Below are 17,528 nucleotides of genomic sequence, written 5' to 3'. Positions count from 1 at the left end.
TGGATATTTTTGGCCCAATGAAATACATGGAACTTAGTCGGTCACGTTCCGGCAGTTCCATATCAACGCTTTGGAGGGCTGTGGCAGTCTTCCTGTCCTTGGGAAACTTCTTCCCCCCCAAGAGGTTTCATTTTAGGCTGGTTCTGAACAAAACAGCAATAGTGCGCTGCGTAAACAAGTGGTTTTGGACTCGAGTTGTTTCATTCAGGTTATGGTTCATTCTTCTCCATAACCAACAGACACAAGTGCCTCTGTCTACCACCCTTCTCGTAGGGGTCCAAAAGGTCACTACTTTTTCCCTATCCAGGGCCTCCCCCTGGTGTTGGAATAGTCCCTAGACGGAGCGTCATTCAGGTAGTCTTGTGACCTTTTCCTGGACCTGGAAGTAGGTCTGTTTGCAACCCAATTCAGCCACAAACTATCAAGCTGTCACGTCTGGTATAAACTCAGCCTGCGTCAGCCCCCTCAAGTTCTGATGCCCTGGCTTTGTGGTCTTTGTAAATCTTACAGTTTAGGAGGAAACTGATATTGGTCCTGTTATTACTGTTTTCCTAAAATCAGTTAAGGGATCCTACTCTACAGCGGTATGGTTCTGCAGTTAAGTAACTAGCACTCTTCACATAGTTTTCGAAGCTACAGTAATGATGCGGCCGCATTGGCCTCGAGGAAAGTGTTTTGTTGGAACCAGACTCACAGGCTCTTAACTTTCATCCCTAAGGTCTGTGTTCGTCTAAGACCAGTACTCTGTCCACATTCGGTTTCCTGGTCTTTGAGTAATGTATCGGAGTTAGCTTCGGTAACCAACAATCATCTTGTTCTTACCTTTCCTTGTTGGGGAAGACCCAAAATTTTTAACCAGCTTAGCTTCTAGTGTTAGTTTTCCTGTACTGTCTTCCCTATCTAGCGGAACCAATCATTTTGGTTTCCCCTCATCAGGGGTAGTGTTGCGAATTCCTCACCCTAACTTTCTATCTACAGTTGAAGGTCCTCATTTTTGGTGGTCACCTTGGAAAGTACTCCCCTTTTACAAGGTCTGTTTCTGTACCCAGTTTTCTCCTTACAGGCTTTTTTAGACAGGACCTCGCAATTTTGTCAGATCCTCTCTTTTTAAAAAAAGGTGGGGGGTACTGTTGTCATCGTGTCTGCTATTAGGCAGAAAGTATTTTCTTAATACAAGCCTATTCAGGTTCAATCCTAAGCTCATGATCTTAGACGGTGACCACTTACATTATTTTCATTACATGAATTTAGAGGACCTTACTAATGTTCAAGGTAGAATTCTCCTAGTTTTCAACGTCTCTGTTTTAAGTCTTTATTAGCATAAGAATGATGTTTATTTCTCTGTTATTATTTCACCGGCTGACACGGGACCCCGATCCAGAAAAAGGATTTTGACAAAGGAAAAATCTATTTCTGGGGAGGGGCCCGTGTCACCCGTGACCCACCCCTGTTTTTCATTCTCTCCTCCCATGATAAACATCATTCTAGTGGGGTGGGTGCTAACATGGAATGCGGCTAGTGTTGCCTTGTGTACAGTCCATGAGTAGTGCATGGGCTTGTAACGGCACCTCTCTCGTTGGGACTTTTGACATTGGGAATCTTTATAGGGCAGGGTCCCGTGATTGTGACAATCTCACCCTTTACCATATACGACTCCATTTCTTGAGCTCGCTCTGGGGTAGTAACCCCAGCTTTACATTTAGCTTTTCTCTGGTATCTAGCAACGGAATTACCTAGAAATAAGTGCTGAATGGATTATTTCACCGGGTGACACGGGCCCCTCCCCAGAAATAGATTTTTCCTTTGTCAAAATCCTTTTTTCATCATACTTTCCTTTCTTATCACATCTATGGGTGGCTTACAAATTTCTGCTATTAAACTTGACATTGGCAAAGATCTAAATGCTCAAGGTGCAACTCCAATCCCTATGTGATGGAAGGTATTTACAGTCTAATTAGGATTTGGTTGCTTTGGAATAAGCTTTGGAACAATAAGGTAACTGAAACAACCACTATCTTATATAATTGCAGCAAAGTTTAAAGCAGATCTTTTAACACTTCTAATACCTTCATAAATTTAAGGGTCTTTAAACATAAAGGTCTTTATGAGGCATTTATCTGATGCAGCTGAAATGCATCATTGCCATTTTTGCTACTGAAAATTTGAAACTACATTCTGCAGCTCAATGCATTACAGTACTCTGTTGATCACTAACTGCACTCTTCACTCCACAAGACTTTGTTGTTGCAAAATAAACTGACAAGTCATCAACTATTATGGTGAACTTAACATCATTGAGAAATATAAAACATGGCATTCATAGCAATGACCAATATGGCGACACTTTGCACACAACCCAAGGGTGTTCATTCTTCTCGCTGCCTTAATTTTGGTACAGTACTGCCAACCCTAATTTTAACATAGTTCTTTAAAAAAAAAAAAGCCTCAATAAAAAGTGACAATTTACCATGCTGATCTGATTCATGTAAGAGGGTTTCAGGATAATATATAACTCCAAGTAGTAACACAAGTTTACTCAAGATCAAAACAAGCTGTGATTTACTTTTGATTGGATGTAAAGGCTTTGCAAACAATTCTCCTGACATAATGATAAATTGGTTCAGAAGTCCATCCAATAAAAGACAAACTGGCATTTTAAAATCAATTTCTTACGTTCCATAAGACCACACTAAAGTAATCTAACACTAATTGTTTTCTTCCCAAGTCTACAAAAGCAAAATGTCAAGTCTATTGGTCTACATGTGCCACCTTCCTGCTTTCATTACAAGACAGACTGGCAAGACATATTCTATATCTGGTAGTCAGACACGCCAGCTTCGATCAAGGGATGGTAGTTCATTTCCAACTTCACACGAAAATCTAAACAAGTGAAAGCCAGGACCCTTCTTCCCCATCCCTTCAGTGTTTTCTGACAACTGGGAGGAACAGGAACACTTGCTCTACTAAAAGAAAGCTATAAGACTCGACAAATGGTCAGACTTGCTTTCTAATGCAGGTAGTCAAGGCAAACAATGTTGCTTACAGAGAAGAGGTTAAGAACTCACCATTCTCATCTTCATTCAAGGTGCTGTCATGAGACATGATCTTTAGAGATTTTGCCAAATAATTCTCATACTGAATGTGAGTGTTCTGCCTTTCCAATTTTGAAGACACTTACCTGATACAAGTGACCTGTTTCACATTCTATAGTTTTGACTCAGCCTTTTATAAACATTTATATAATTAAAAACCTGATTCTCGACTCCTTGGTCAACAAATAGTCTACTGGACCCAACAATTGTATTAAGACTTCTGGTCCCTTCTGCATCTTGGCATCCCATCATAATGGCCATTTGGGCATAATATGACAAATAAGGTTATAATGAAATCATCTATGGTTCCATTAACAAAAATATTTTTATAAACCCATTATTCATGGAATGAGTGACATTCTCCTAACAATGAATACTACTGCTTTGCACACTTCCCAGGAAAAGTGAGTACTGTACTGTTAATACATGAGGGTCTAGAGGATGCCTGACTGAAAACTTGACCTCTGAGGATTATGATTATGAGTATAATTTGATTAATGAGCTAATACGGAAAAATGTGTTGTGTTATAAAAGATAAGTCTCTCCTGAGGCTTCTTTGCTGCTTTGCTTTCGAGACAACCTGTTCAGTAATGCCTCACAACACAAAGTTACTTGTACATCCTGTATGCAAAACCTACTCAGGTATCAAGACTAAGGGACCCCACCTTGTACAGTAGGTCCTCAACTTACAGAGGAGGAGCCATTCCAGCGCTGTGCTATAAGTTGAATTCCGCCATAAGTCGTGTTTTGCTATTATCAGCGTTTTAATGGTGCTTACGATGTTGTAACTTGATGTTGCATCAAATTACAGTGCCGTACGCGTCATTAACTTAATGCCTATTCTTGCCGTTAGCGCCATCAATGGCACTTACGGTGCCGTAACTTGATGCAACACAAGTTACGGCACTGAAAAAGCAGCGCCATAAGATTGAATCCACCCTAAGTCGGTGACGCACCGTACTAAATGTCTTCATACAACTTTCCTCCACTTTATCTCAAGGTCCATTCTAAATTCAAGTCTTTAGAGTATAGTAACTCTTTATAAATTCAAAATGGCTTCATCAAGAATGGTTTGTGAACCTTCATTTTACAGACCTCACTACTTAATTTCCATTTTAGCCTTGCCTATCTGCCATCTTCACTTCTGCATTTCCTAATGATCTAAACATCCTCCACTTTCACCCTTAAATACTACCAATTTGCTTATTCAAGGAAGGGTTTCTTTTTTAAGACTATAAAAAGACTTGCACAAAAGCCTTTTCCTGCACCACAGCAATATCAAAGACATTTCTACAGAATTTTGTCACTTTTCCCTTGCTAGTGGACATTGTATTACCTCGAAATAAGGCACATCTGTCAATGTTTATCCTCTTCATGGGTTGCAAGTATTACTTTTCCATTTTTTTTTTTACCACTTAGATTTGGTCTTACAAATTTAAAAAACTTGACCTCGATCAAATTTTTGTACAAATCATTCCTTCAAAAGAAGGCATTCACTAATTTTTCACAATTGCATGACATCTCCTTATGAACACTAGAAGACATCTCTGCAAGATAAAGTGTCAATTAACTTTCTAAGGGCATTAGTATGAGCCAACTGTTTCAGTGCACTACAATGATTATCAACTTTATTCAGTCATTTGATTAAAAAAAAGTCAGTGGGGCTCTTCTTGTCCTCAAACTTCTTCACAAGACTCAGCTACTGAGGGATATTATCCCTTCCCTTTATTAGGACTATGATTGAATGAATCCTTCTTAACCCATACAAACAAAAGCTATTCCAAAACTGGTCAGGAGTAGGGATTTGCTCTCACTCTGATTGGCATACACTAAAAGTATCCTCTTGGCCTTTTATATCTTATTCAAACTTTGATTTTATTTTAAATCAAATACAAACCTTGTCAAGGATTTTATCCTCTTCTCCTTCCCCTACCTCATAGAGATCTCCCTCTAATTCCATCACAGTTATCTACTTAACCCTGTGGCTCTTGCTGCTAAAGTGTTATGGCTCTTAAATATCTTATACTGTACTATAGTTCCTTATCTAACCCATTTCATTTCTCTATTTCATCCTTTGCAAAGCCACTCATTGTGCATAACAATCTCTATGTAGGCATCTGGATCATAGTTCTCCCTGATAGAAAGATAAGTTGTGCAATTTGGAATTACCTCTTCCTTTTTGGGATATATCTGACCTAATTAGCAGAGATTTACTCACATCTTGAGCTCTATGAGAGCCTACATTCCCTAGCAGATTGATAATGTGACCTTCTAGGTTGATATTTACATCATAGTTCTTATTCTACCTGCTACATTACAATGGGCAGCCTTACTAACTTGACTAAAATTATACATCTGAAACAGCCTGTTCACAATTTTAACTATTCAACAATTCAGTGTTCAGCATGATTTGCAAAACTATAGCTCTTTTGAACAATCACATTCTAGATGATAAAATAGGGGTTTCTATTTTATTTTCACAGTTTAACATGTAAACAATTTACACAATATCAAAAGAAGGCTCTAAAGATGACAGCACAGGCTATAGTATACTTTGAGCAGTGTTGTGTAAATTGTTACCATATAAAAAGAAGTAAATACCAAGAATAAAATACAAACAAATTTCACTTAATGGGTCTTTTTCTCCTGTTATAACTACTGTCCACTTCAAAATCCCACAAACCAATGTCTTATATTAGGGTCCATCTTGTCTTGGGCTCAGTTACATTAATTCAAGAAAGAGGCTTCAAGTTAAGGAAGGTAGGCATTAGAGTGGTGTTTATAAACAATTTTATTGGGTATCTCTCACACCCTTGGAGGAGAAGACTATTACCATTTTCATTTTTGCTTATCCCTTCAAATGTCAAAGTAAAAGCCTAAGAAACATAAGTTTTTTTTAAGTGATTTCAATTCAAGTAAAATCCTCCAATACTTTAAAAATCCAGCATAAAAATTCCAACTTCAAACCAAAATCATAAATTAATTACCTGTAATAATCTAAATCATGAGGAATTCCAAGAGCATAATCTCGACGAACTGCCTCAACATCATCACTCTGTGCAGCTACTGGTGCAGCATAGAGAGCTTCAACCTTCAGCCTTTCTTCTAGTATTGGGTCACCAACCAAGGGTTCATAAATGGGGTCAGCATGTGCTATTTCCTTAACAGACACATTCAGGTTGTATGTGCCTAGAATCTCAAGTGCACTGATGATGAAAATTCAAAATTGTTAATAACACTGTATCAATTCATTCTAAATTACGATGAAATATTTACTTGACTTTTACCTTCAAAAAAGAAGGTACTACACTATTATTTTCATATGTGGTTTAACCAAACCACAGTTCTAGACTCTAACAGGGCTCACCCTAAGAATTTGTATTTAAGCAGTACGTAAAAACTGGAAAGACAAAATGAATAAATTTAGTGAGAAAAGGGCCAAACAGGAAGGAATCAAAAGTAAAACAGCAAAAGAAGTACAGTTAAGGCTGATTCAGATTTCAAATACCAATTAGTAATGTCTTTAATATGCTGTTTAAGAGAGGCAGCAAATATACAAAATATAGGTGGGACCTTAATTTTAAATATATAATTTCAATATAATTAAACTACAATCTCAGCATTGTTCAGATCACAGTGTTGTAATAAGATATGAGACATTAATACCAACCTCTTGAAAACTGGTGATCTTGGCGGAGGCCTGCCTAAAAGCAATGCCCATTTATTAAATGTACGAATATCATCTTTTAACAACTGAAGTCCACTTGTTAGCTGGTCCCTCATTTCAACTAAGTGCTTGTACCTCTCATCAGAAACACAGCCAGCATCATAACCTAAAAGATAAAGGTTCCTAGGTGCTTACTTAGATATTGATACAGGTACAATTATTACCTTCAATAAAAATTTGTAAGATTTACATAATCTACCTGTAGTATAAAATGAATCAAGTACAGGTACACCTTTGCTAAACAGGTACCACTGGAACCTCATCAGTCCCCAACTGGTGAAAACTCCAAATTACAGAATGATTATTCCTAAACTATAGCTCACCACCTTATTATCCCTTTAAAATATTATATACCTATATATAATAGAATACAGTAAACCCCCGGTATTCGCAAGGAATAGGTACTTAACCCCCCCGCAAATAGCTACAGTACATGAATACTTGACACCCCTCCCCTAAAAATGCTTATAACTGCATATTTACAGGTCAGACACCAAAGACTACCTATAAAAACATTTATAACTGCCTATTTAATGGCTCCAACACCAAATGTATACCTTAAACTATCATCCTACACCAAATATATCTTAAGCTATCATCCTAAAACATTTTAATATCATTTCAAATTCATGTTACAACATTACCCTTACAAATATATGGCTTACAGCTAAGTGTGAAAGCTAAACTCAAATCCCCCCAACATTCAATCAGACCCATTTTCTCTCATAGAGTACTGAGGCTGTCCCATTCTTTTTACAGAACAGGGGGAACACTAGGAATTCACAAGTTCAGTATGAACTTAAATACATTAAAAAAAAAATACCTTTATGATATTATGCTTCTTTACGTTAATATTATCTGAAAATTAGTAAATCATGTTTTTTATCATAAAAAATGTATTTAGTCATGAAAATAACATCAAAATACACTGCATTCAATCACAGTCATTTTCTCTCATATAATAATATGTTTTATAATATTATGCTGTGTTGTTAATATTAACCCCCAATGGATGGGAATCCTCATATGAGTATCTATAACAGGTTTTGGGTGATGCATAGGAATCCTCATTTGAGTATTAATACTACGTGCATATGATTTGGCTGTATCGAGCAGGAAAGAGTTTCCATCACTTCAGTGGCCCATTAAGGACTGGTGGCAACTTTAGACTCAGCTCAGCTCACTCATGGGTGCCTCAGGGAGATCAGTATTTTCTTGACTTGATGGGGAGATGTCTTGCTCCTCTCCCATGATGTCATTTTTTATTTCTTTGCTCATAAATATACCCAGGGATTGCTGTTGGTTTTAGTTCTTATCTTTTATTGATGTCAGATATAATTGTAATTTTGCATAGAAAAGTGCAAAAAATTACTAGAAACAACACATACCTCCAAAAAGATTATTGCACCTCCCGATCTCAGTAAATTTACATAAATATTTTACAGCAAATATACTCAGAATTGTAACTGATTTTAGTTCTTATCTGTTATGATATTGTGTGAGCTCCAATTATAATTTTACAAAAGAAAATAAATTATTAGAGAAAACATGTATGACTTGGTCAAATTTATGTGTGTTTTGTAAAAGAGGCCCCAAACAGAGTTGTAAATAGTCACTTTCAACTTCCTGTGGAAGGCAGGGAAAATTTTTAAAAATTTTTTCTCACACCATGTGAATTTGCATATCTTCTGCTTTCTATTGATGTGTTTTTTTCTCAATCTGGCCAACCTTAAACTTTGCCCAGTCTGGGGGTGTGCATGATATACTGTATAATTAGCCCGACCCTTATGGGTCAATATCTGAAACTTAGTAAATCATGTTTTTATCATAAAAATTGTATTTAAGTAGCAAAAATAACATCAAAATACACTACACTCAATTACAGCTATTTTCTCACATACCGTACTGGGACTGTCTCATTTTCTTTTTACAGAACTAGAATTCACAACTTCAGTATAGTACTGTACAGTATTCATTTAAATATGTACATAAAATGAAATACGTTTTATGATATTATACTGTGTTTACTTTAATATTAATATCTGAAAATTAGTAAATCATGTTTTCATCATAAAAAATGTATTTAGTCATGAAAATAACATCAATATACACTAATTAGTGAATATTTCTCGCTAAAAGAATCAGCGAATTCCTGAATTTTTTGCGAATAATTGGGATATGTTCCACAGAAAAATCCGTGAATTGTGAGATCGCGAATAGCAGGGGTTGACTGTATTATTTGACCGTATAATGTTTGATCCAAAATCGTTATCTTATCATACACTCTATGTTCAGTGTGAGTCTGGATTTTTTAGGCAGTCAGCAGTTTGGCTAGACTGTTTTGGTTCAGAACATCTGGCTACACTTCACTCAACATCACAACAATGTTCACTAGTTTACTTGGTAACTTTCTGTAAGCACTATCAGTTCATATATTACTGTAGTGTTAAAATGCATATTTCATCAGTTTATTTCAATAATTACTTTTTGATTCCTATTTTACATTCAAGTTCAAATAAGCATTATGTTATAATTATAGCACAGTACAGCAGACCCCCGCCTATCCACGGTTCCAGACTCGTGGCTTCACCTATACGTAGAGAAATATTCACAAATTACTGTATTTTTGTGAGAAAACTATTTAAATATTCAGATATAAGCATTTTTAGAGGGGTTTTAAGTATTTGCGGATTTAAGTTATTCACAGGGTATAGTGGTACACATCCCCCGCAAATACCGGGGTTCAACTGTACTGTATAGTTATTTTATAAACCTACACTAATACAGGCAGTCCCTAATTATTGGTGGGCTTGGTTATCAGCGATCCATTTTTATGGGGCTTGTCTAGTGACGAAAATAGGCGATTTTCGGCGCCAAAAATCACTGATTTCTGCTTATCAGCTCCAATAATCAGGTATTGGTGCCGATACATGACTAACAGAGGCGCTGATCACCCGTTATCTGTGCCAATACCCAGCCATCAGTGCCAATAAGCGCTGAAAATCACCAATTTTCAGTCATCAGCACCGAAAATCACCAATTTTCGGTTATCACCAATTTTCGCTTATCGTCATGCTGTCAGAACGGAACCACCGCTGATAACCAGGGACTGCCTGTAATTATTTGATGGGTGAATTGTGGCCTAATATTTTGATGAGTAGTGCAGTGTAACCTTTTGCACTGCAGCTTCAATAAGCCACTTTTACACACACACACACACACACACACACACACACTGATTTTCACTGGAAGGGATGCAGTTTCTGGAGCCATGACCAAAGTTAAATACGAGTACTTTATAATATAAATGCCAGAACACAGATCTAGTGCAACCAAAATGATGTGCAGGGGCCAGGGTATGGTGGCCCATGAAATTTTTAATCAGTGTCAAATTAGTGAAGGAACTGAGTACAGGTAACGTGTCTACCTGCACCATATTACAATGTATATAAGAGTTTTGCCAACACCAAAAAATTTAGAAAACTATTATATAACAACACAATTTGAGAAAAACCTATGGCATCTTGACTATTTGTCTAATTGTATGACACAATCATTGTGCAGTGAAAAATTAATAAGCCTACTTTTTATATACAAAGGTGACTACAAAGTATTTCAGACTGATTCAATTATATAAAAAAATAAAATATTTATAGGAAGTCTACCTTTCTCTGTCAGTCGAAGATCTGCATTATCAGGTCGCAAATGGAGTCTAAATTCAGCTCTGGATGTGAACATACGATATGGTTCAGATGTACCTTGTGTAGTGAGATCATCTATCAGTACACCAATGTATCCTTCTGTTCGGTCAATATTTATGCCACCTTTATCTAGGGCCTGAAAAACTCAATTGTCAATTTCTCTCCACAGAGAATGCTATTACAGCAGGGTACACCATCAAAAAGATGATCATACAAGAATATCATGCATCAGGTACACCATGAAATAGATCATACAAGAATATCATACATCACAGAATGCATCAAATGATTACAGTTAGGTTTCTATATCAAGTTGCCTTTCTACATGGAACACTTAAAAAATTTATTGGTTACTATTATCCACTCACTTATACTATGGCAGAGATTAATGATAAGAAAGACAATTACATGGAAGCTAGAGATAACAATAACCTCCAAGAAATACTATTTTTATCACACCAAAAGAGATTTTCAAAACTAAAATCTACTTTTTAATACAAACTCATCAGCTGACATGTGCCACATTCATCAGTCAACAGTTCCTTGAGCACACAAAAGGGAGAAGAAGAATCCTCACTAAGCCAGGTATCCGTCTGGGCAGCACCTCTGATGGTAATGGTGGTGCTGAGTCATTCCTTGCATTGTCCAGACTTAATGCAAGATGTAAGGGCCAGTACATGGGCACTTTTCATTATGTAAACTGATGGGTATGCACTAAAAAATTTACTTTAGTTTTATGAATCTCACTAACTAAACCCAACTGCATCAGTTTACATATACTGTGCCTGATTAGTACTTTGGGTAGAAAGATCTTCTATTGTACACAGGAATTTAAAACAAGGTGCTAAGGCAGGTGACAAGAGTAAACAAGGCAAGAAAATCAGATCTATTTACAAGCGAGGAGTCAAGAGTCACTAGAACCATGAAGCAGAGCCATAAAATATCTCTGGTGAAAAAATGAAATGTCATACAATCAAAGTCAGCCATTTATAATGTTGTTTTAGATTAAGCCATCCTTGTGCTGGCAAGGGCTCTTGATCTAGGGAAACCCATAACTGGAAAGTCATATATGGATCTCATACTGTGAGTACAATGATCTTGAGGTAGAAAGAATTTGCATCAAAGATGTTGAGATTATAAGGTCAAGACTGGTATGTTTAACAATCATTTAGTCATGAGATATATTCAGTGGTCAGGAAAAGATGTACAGTACAGATCCAAATTTTGTGACCTCCCAATACACCTAGGATGCCTGAAATCCAGATTCCCCCTCCAGGGATAACTGTACCTACTAGAAGTGTTATAACTTCCTGCTCACAATTAGATAAGTCAAGAGCTTGAATAGCTTGACATCTGACAGAATAAAATACTTGCCAGTGATTATAATGTGACCAGCACATCTTACTATGGCCAGAGGGGGTGGTAAAGACATAAGCAGTTCCAAATTCCTCAAAGAAGTTTGGTCCGAAGCACCATAAACTGAAGTTTGTAAAGGTCTAAGGCCCAACAATATACTGTACAGTAATACCTCGATCTTACACGCTTCCAGCTGCGCAAATTCACAGAAACATGAACTTTTCATTGGAACCTAACTAATTGGCATATGTGATTTTTTCACAGACATGCGACATTTGCAAAATCCTCAAGAAACCCTGCAGAAGTAGTTATGTTGAATTTTTTATGTAATTTACAAGTTTTCATGCTTTTATATGTAAAATTGGTATAAAAAATTTGTATTATTTTTATTTTTGTACATAAATACTGTATGGTACTAAAATCACAAAATAGCTGTCAATGTAAAATGTCTCTCTCTCTCTCTCTCTCTCTCTCTCTCTCTCTCTCTCTCTCTCTCTCTCTCTCTCTCTCTCTCTCTCTCTCTCTCTCACTGAGATAAGAGAGATTTTTTATGTATATGTAACATAGTATGTTTGTTTGTTTTGTATACTGTAGTTTTATACATAAACGTGACATTACTTTGTTATTAATTTTTTTGTATTTTCCATGCTATAATTACAACATGTATGCATTTCTATAGTAACCTAACTGTCAATTATCTTGACATATTGAAATATTGACTGCGAAGGGTAGAAAATGTTGCCCACTCAAGGATCAAATATGTTACCCACTCAAGGATCAAATATGTACCTCTACGAAGGATATTGAAAAATCTCTCTCTCTCTCTCTCTCTCTCTCTCTCTCTCTCTCTCTCATAAATCGCTCTCTTTCTATCATTTGATATCTAACATAAGAATAACTTTCTCTCTCTCTCTCTCTCTCTCTCTCTCTCTCTCTGAATCTCCTGTTATGAATTACAGTAAAAAACTTTTAAATGAAATTAAAATAGTCTGGGAGCATGATTTTGTCATATTTAGAGTTTAAACTCTAGAAATAAGCATTTACTGTATGTATTAGCATTTTTAGTGACTGTACCAAACTTATACAAATCCTCACCTTACAAGAGGGGTTCTGGAACCTAACCTCACGTAAGTTCGAGGTATTACTGGTAAGCAGGCATCACTGATCCCTTTTGGAGCTCCTTCCAAAATTGTGAGACATCCACAAAACCTCCCTGGCTTACACAATAATAGTTGTTTCTGCTCTCAAAACTTTTTGGTTCTATGGAAACAACTGCCTCCAATAAGATTTCACCATTTTTCACGTCACCCACCACATCTCAGCAAATCAGACGAAGAGGTTTATATTTCTACCCAAATAGGTAAGGTGGCTGTTCAATACAGACTTTAACACTCTAGGTTTAGAGAAAGGAAAGTAACCAAGCCTGGATACCCTTGCAGCCAAAAATGCATGGTTCACCCCTAAAACTATACCTTAGAGTCATGACGCACTAGATGGCTGACTACAGAGTTGTAAGTTCCCTATCAAAGCAACCGTAGACATATAGTGTGACCCAGCTTGCTCTGAGGGTCTGACCGAGGAATGCTGCACTCAGCATATTACATAATACAGAGCTAGTTACACTGCTGAGCATGCTCCACATCATCTATGACAAATGAATATTGTAAGCATATATAACCAGATAATGCCCAATGAGGGCCTGTGCTTGGCTTGTTACATACTACATACAGGAGAGACCATGTAATCCACCACAAGGTACACAAACAAAATCATGTAATCAATTCTATGGATCTTGAGTGAGACAGTGATGCTGCCTATTTCAGAACAGACCATTGACTAGCGTGCTCAACTTCTCAAATGTAATCCACCAAGGACTACGCATCATCTATGATCCTTGAAACAGGTAAGCATGTGGGATCATGTAGTTAACTGTGAGATATGTTGTTTGGAGTACTTATTAAAGAAGGACCAGAAATGTGGTCACTGCATGCTGTGCAAGCAGGCATGAATGCTTCACACACACACCATATCATTGTGTCCTAGAACATGGCTCATGCAGCACTACTGTACTCCAATTATAGACCTAAGTAGGTGCATTATGAGACTGTTATACACACTGCATGAAGAGGAATCCTGATGTAATCCAAAGCGATGATGATGTGCTCTCCAAACATGTGGCAAGAGGGTCATGAAGTTCGAAGGGAGAGAGAGAGAGGCATGCTGGTTGAGACTCCCATCCAAATAACAGTAAGCCCCTTTCCCTCAGAAGGAAGGACTCTGCATGTGACAGCAGAAGAATGTGGGTGCCCCTCTGTAACACTATTGCTAAAATGCTACCTGCTGCTATAAACACTAAGATTTTATAAAGCAAGAGCCCATGCTTCCATCTGGTTTGTGAAGTAGATAGAATACGTCCTGGAGAAGAAAATACTCTCAAAGGGGTACAAAATGAATGAGCAAAATGTGTTGGTGTGCAGGCATTCAGGGCCACAAGCACAAGAGATGGACATATGCACAAGCAAAGAAACATTAGCATTCCTCTGAAAAGGGAATTACATCATCCAGTAAATCTTCCAAAAGCTCCAATAAGCTCTGCTCTATCCTCTCATGAAGAGTAGGCAGCAGATTTTTTATTCACTGCTTCCATTTAGCACTGTAATGGCAACCATGATAGTAGTCGTAATTATAAACATCATGGTAGTAAAAACATACAGCATTTCCAACCATAGAAGAGAGAATATACTCAATATTTAAGAAATCTGTGAGAATTATGCACAAAGCATTAAAATAGAATATTGAAATCCTTACAGAAATATGGATGATGCAAGAAAAAACATAAAAATATAATAAAAACACAAAATTTTGTTAGCAAAGGCAACAAGTTGTTGCTTGCTGGACAGACATTGGGTCCTGGGAGCAGCTACCTGCAGGATTAGCCACATGGAAACTGATGGGGTTGTGTTAAACATAAAATATTTTTTCATGCTAATTAAGTAATCATATATATGCTTGACATTTGTGTTCCAGATAACCATTTTTGCCTGACAGACAGAACAAGGCAGTTTCATGGCAAACATGCCACGTGGATCCTCAGTTTTCTCATTGACATTCTTTACTTTCCAGGTATACCATGAGGTAAAGTAGCAAGATTCATGGAGCTGGAAGGACAACTCTCCCTATACAATTGATGAGTTAGTTTGAATTGCTATTCAGGCATGAGGCTGAGATTTTCAATGTCCCAGAATGTTTGAAGATATTTGTAGATCCAGGACCACTCAGGGACCCTCTAGTGGCTCGTGGGTTTGTTCATAGTAAGGTTTAATTCGTTACACTTCAATCAACGTACTTGTATCAGGTACAATTCTTTCAAACTGAAAAGTACACTCACCATCCACGAGACACAGCAGCCAATAACCCTGGCAGTCACATCTCAAAATGCCATGAATGAAAGGTGAAACCGAGTTTTGCTTTCCCATCCTTTTCATTAAAGTAGGTGCTCATAATCACTTGCCTTATGCAACAGGAAAACAATGTTCTTAGTGACTTGCTCTCCATTAGCCCTCTGGAAAAGAACAGTCTGGATTTGCCAACCCTGAATCCTCTTGTCCCTCATAGGTATAAACTAATAACCCTCAGTGAACAGAGCAACAGGTCCTCTTCATTACATCTTATGAAACACAGGAAAGTGTGATGAAAGGTGGTGTGAAAAATTTTTACCATATCAGATTCAAACAACAGCCCCAATGACCAACAACACAGTGTGTGAATCTCACTGTATAAGGTCCAGAAAAGTTTCTTGAAGTGGCTCATATGGAGACCATAAAACTCTTGAAGAACTAATGAGAAATCCCAGTTATTCAGTTTGAACAACCCATGGGAAACTTTTTTTCTAGATGTGCAGTATTGAATAAGTCTATTCAACTCAACTGAAACATCCATGTGTAACCCAGAAAGTTTGAATACCTGCAAGAGAGTGGATCTTTATCCTTATATGGCAGAGACAGACAACTTCTTGCATCAACAAAGAAGAGGAAAAAGTCAGCAGTTATAGGAAATGGTTGTTAACCATATCCATGCCCTTTTCATTACCCCAGCTGCAAGCTTTGGTAGAAGCTGTTAGTTGAACTGCAATGGTTGCAGCTGGCAGTCACCAAGCATAAGGACAAAGGGTGTTTAGGTTGTTGTGGAATCTGTATAAAGTGCAGTGTCTTGATAGTTTCTTTCAGGTCAGGAACTCCTTGGAATGGTTATCACCATGGACAGTAAGCCTTCAAATCATTCCTCCAGGAGGCTTGTTTTTATCTGAGACTCTTGTAAGTAGTAACAAGTCAAAGGTCGAGTTTTAATCCTCTCGTAGAGTTGCTGCTGAGCACAACCTAAACAGCTGCAGCTGAAGTAACCTCAACCTTCTGAGCCTGTGTGGGACCAATTTCAAGGATGACAAACTATTCATCCTGCCCTTTGTCAATTGAACCTGTTCTGCTTATGTGTTAATAATCATACTCAGGTATGTAGTTTTATTAAAAGAACTAGGTCTGACTTCTCTCAGTTGATACAGTGTCCTAGATGTTGAGAAATGCTGACCTGAAGCACCCATGCTGCTGTTGGCGTGAAAGTGTAGGTAAACATTTGCAGACAGTATCTAAGCCAAAATACAGGGCTTGATACTGGAATATTTCCCCTTCCAAATAAATTCAAGTATTTCCTTAATGCTAGGTGAATAAGAATGTGGAAATACATCCTCGGGGTCCTGGGGTGATAGAAACTTACAAAAAATCATTCAGGGGAACTAAGGTCAATTATTGGTTTCCATCCTCCTGTTGCCTTCAGCACCACAAACAGCAATCCATCCCAAACTACCTTGTTCACCTGTCCCTGGAACAATGGCTACACCTTACTGTCCAAAACCTAGCATCTCTTGGAGTCATAGTTGTACATCCCAATGTCTACTATTTGCAATGAGATTTGGTCAACAGATAGAAAGCTGATAACCACCTCAGATTATCTCCACTGACCAAAGTTCTATTCCACTCTCCCACCATAATCTCCAGTATTTCTAAAGACAAGTCCTTCCCCGTGGCAGAACTGTCAGTGGGGGAGTTCTGTCCTCACTTATTCTACATCCCTTACGAGGAGACTTCACCTTAGGTCATCCACCTTTCTTGGGCCTTTTAAAAGGCAGACTGCTGCCTCAACATTGTTAGACTCACCTTGTTAGAAGTAGAAGGATTTGATTTCCTTGATGACATATCTAGCATCCTCTGCTACTGAAGAATTTAGAGAAGATATTCCTGGCTGTTTGAAACTCCCATTGGGTGTCAACTGCTGTCTTGAAGATGATGCGAGTCTTGTCAAAGTTAAAAATCACTGCCTGGTCACCATTAAAGTCCATTTCTCCAAGAGCTTCTTAACAACAATCAGTGGGAGCAGAAATGGGTCCAGAGGATAAGAAACCAGATTAGAGACCCTAAGAGTCCTGATGGCCGAAAGAGACAAGTTGTCAAAGGGATCCTGGATTGCCACATCAAACTTCTTTCAAACTTATCCACTAGCACACTAGAGAAAAGGCACATCAGTGATCTAACATATAAAATAGATGCCAAATGGCAGCACAATCCTTCTGGCCTTGGAGATATCATGATAATGACTTGG

At 37.7% G+C, this 17,528-nt stretch overlaps 1 protein-coding gene across 3 annotated transcripts in view; it reads right to left on the bottom strand.

Annotated features, from left to right (window-relative positions):
• The window catches only part of LOC136840615 (protein MTO1 homolog, mitochondrial), a 109,255-nt gene that overhangs the window by 16,860 nt on the left and 74,867 nt on the right, over positions 1 to 17,528 (bottom strand). For all 3 annotated transcript variants that reach the window (XR_010853665.1, XM_067107321.1, XM_067107322.1), the window contains exons 10-12: positions 10,485 to 10,656; positions 6,763 to 6,925; positions 6,080 to 6,298 (exon numbers count right to left, since the gene is read on the bottom strand). Coding sequence is in view for 2 of the 3 variants with exons in the window: in XM_067107321.1 (XP_066963422.1) it covers positions 6,080 to 6,298; positions 6,763 to 6,925; positions 10,485 to 10,656 (554 nt within the window). In the remaining variant the exon portion in view is untranslated. The remainder of the gene's footprint in view (positions 1 to 6,079; positions 6,299 to 6,762; positions 6,926 to 10,484; positions 10,657 to 17,528) is intronic.

This window comes from Macrobrachium rosenbergii, chromosome 8, assembly GCF_040412425.1.
Source record: "Macrobrachium rosenbergii isolate ZJJX-2024 chromosome 8, ASM4041242v1, whole genome shotgun sequence".
Taxonomy (NCBI): domain Eukaryota; kingdom Metazoa; phylum Arthropoda; class Malacostraca; order Decapoda; family Palaemonidae; genus Macrobrachium; species Macrobrachium rosenbergii.
This window is presented reverse-complemented; position numbering and strand designations above follow the sequence as displayed.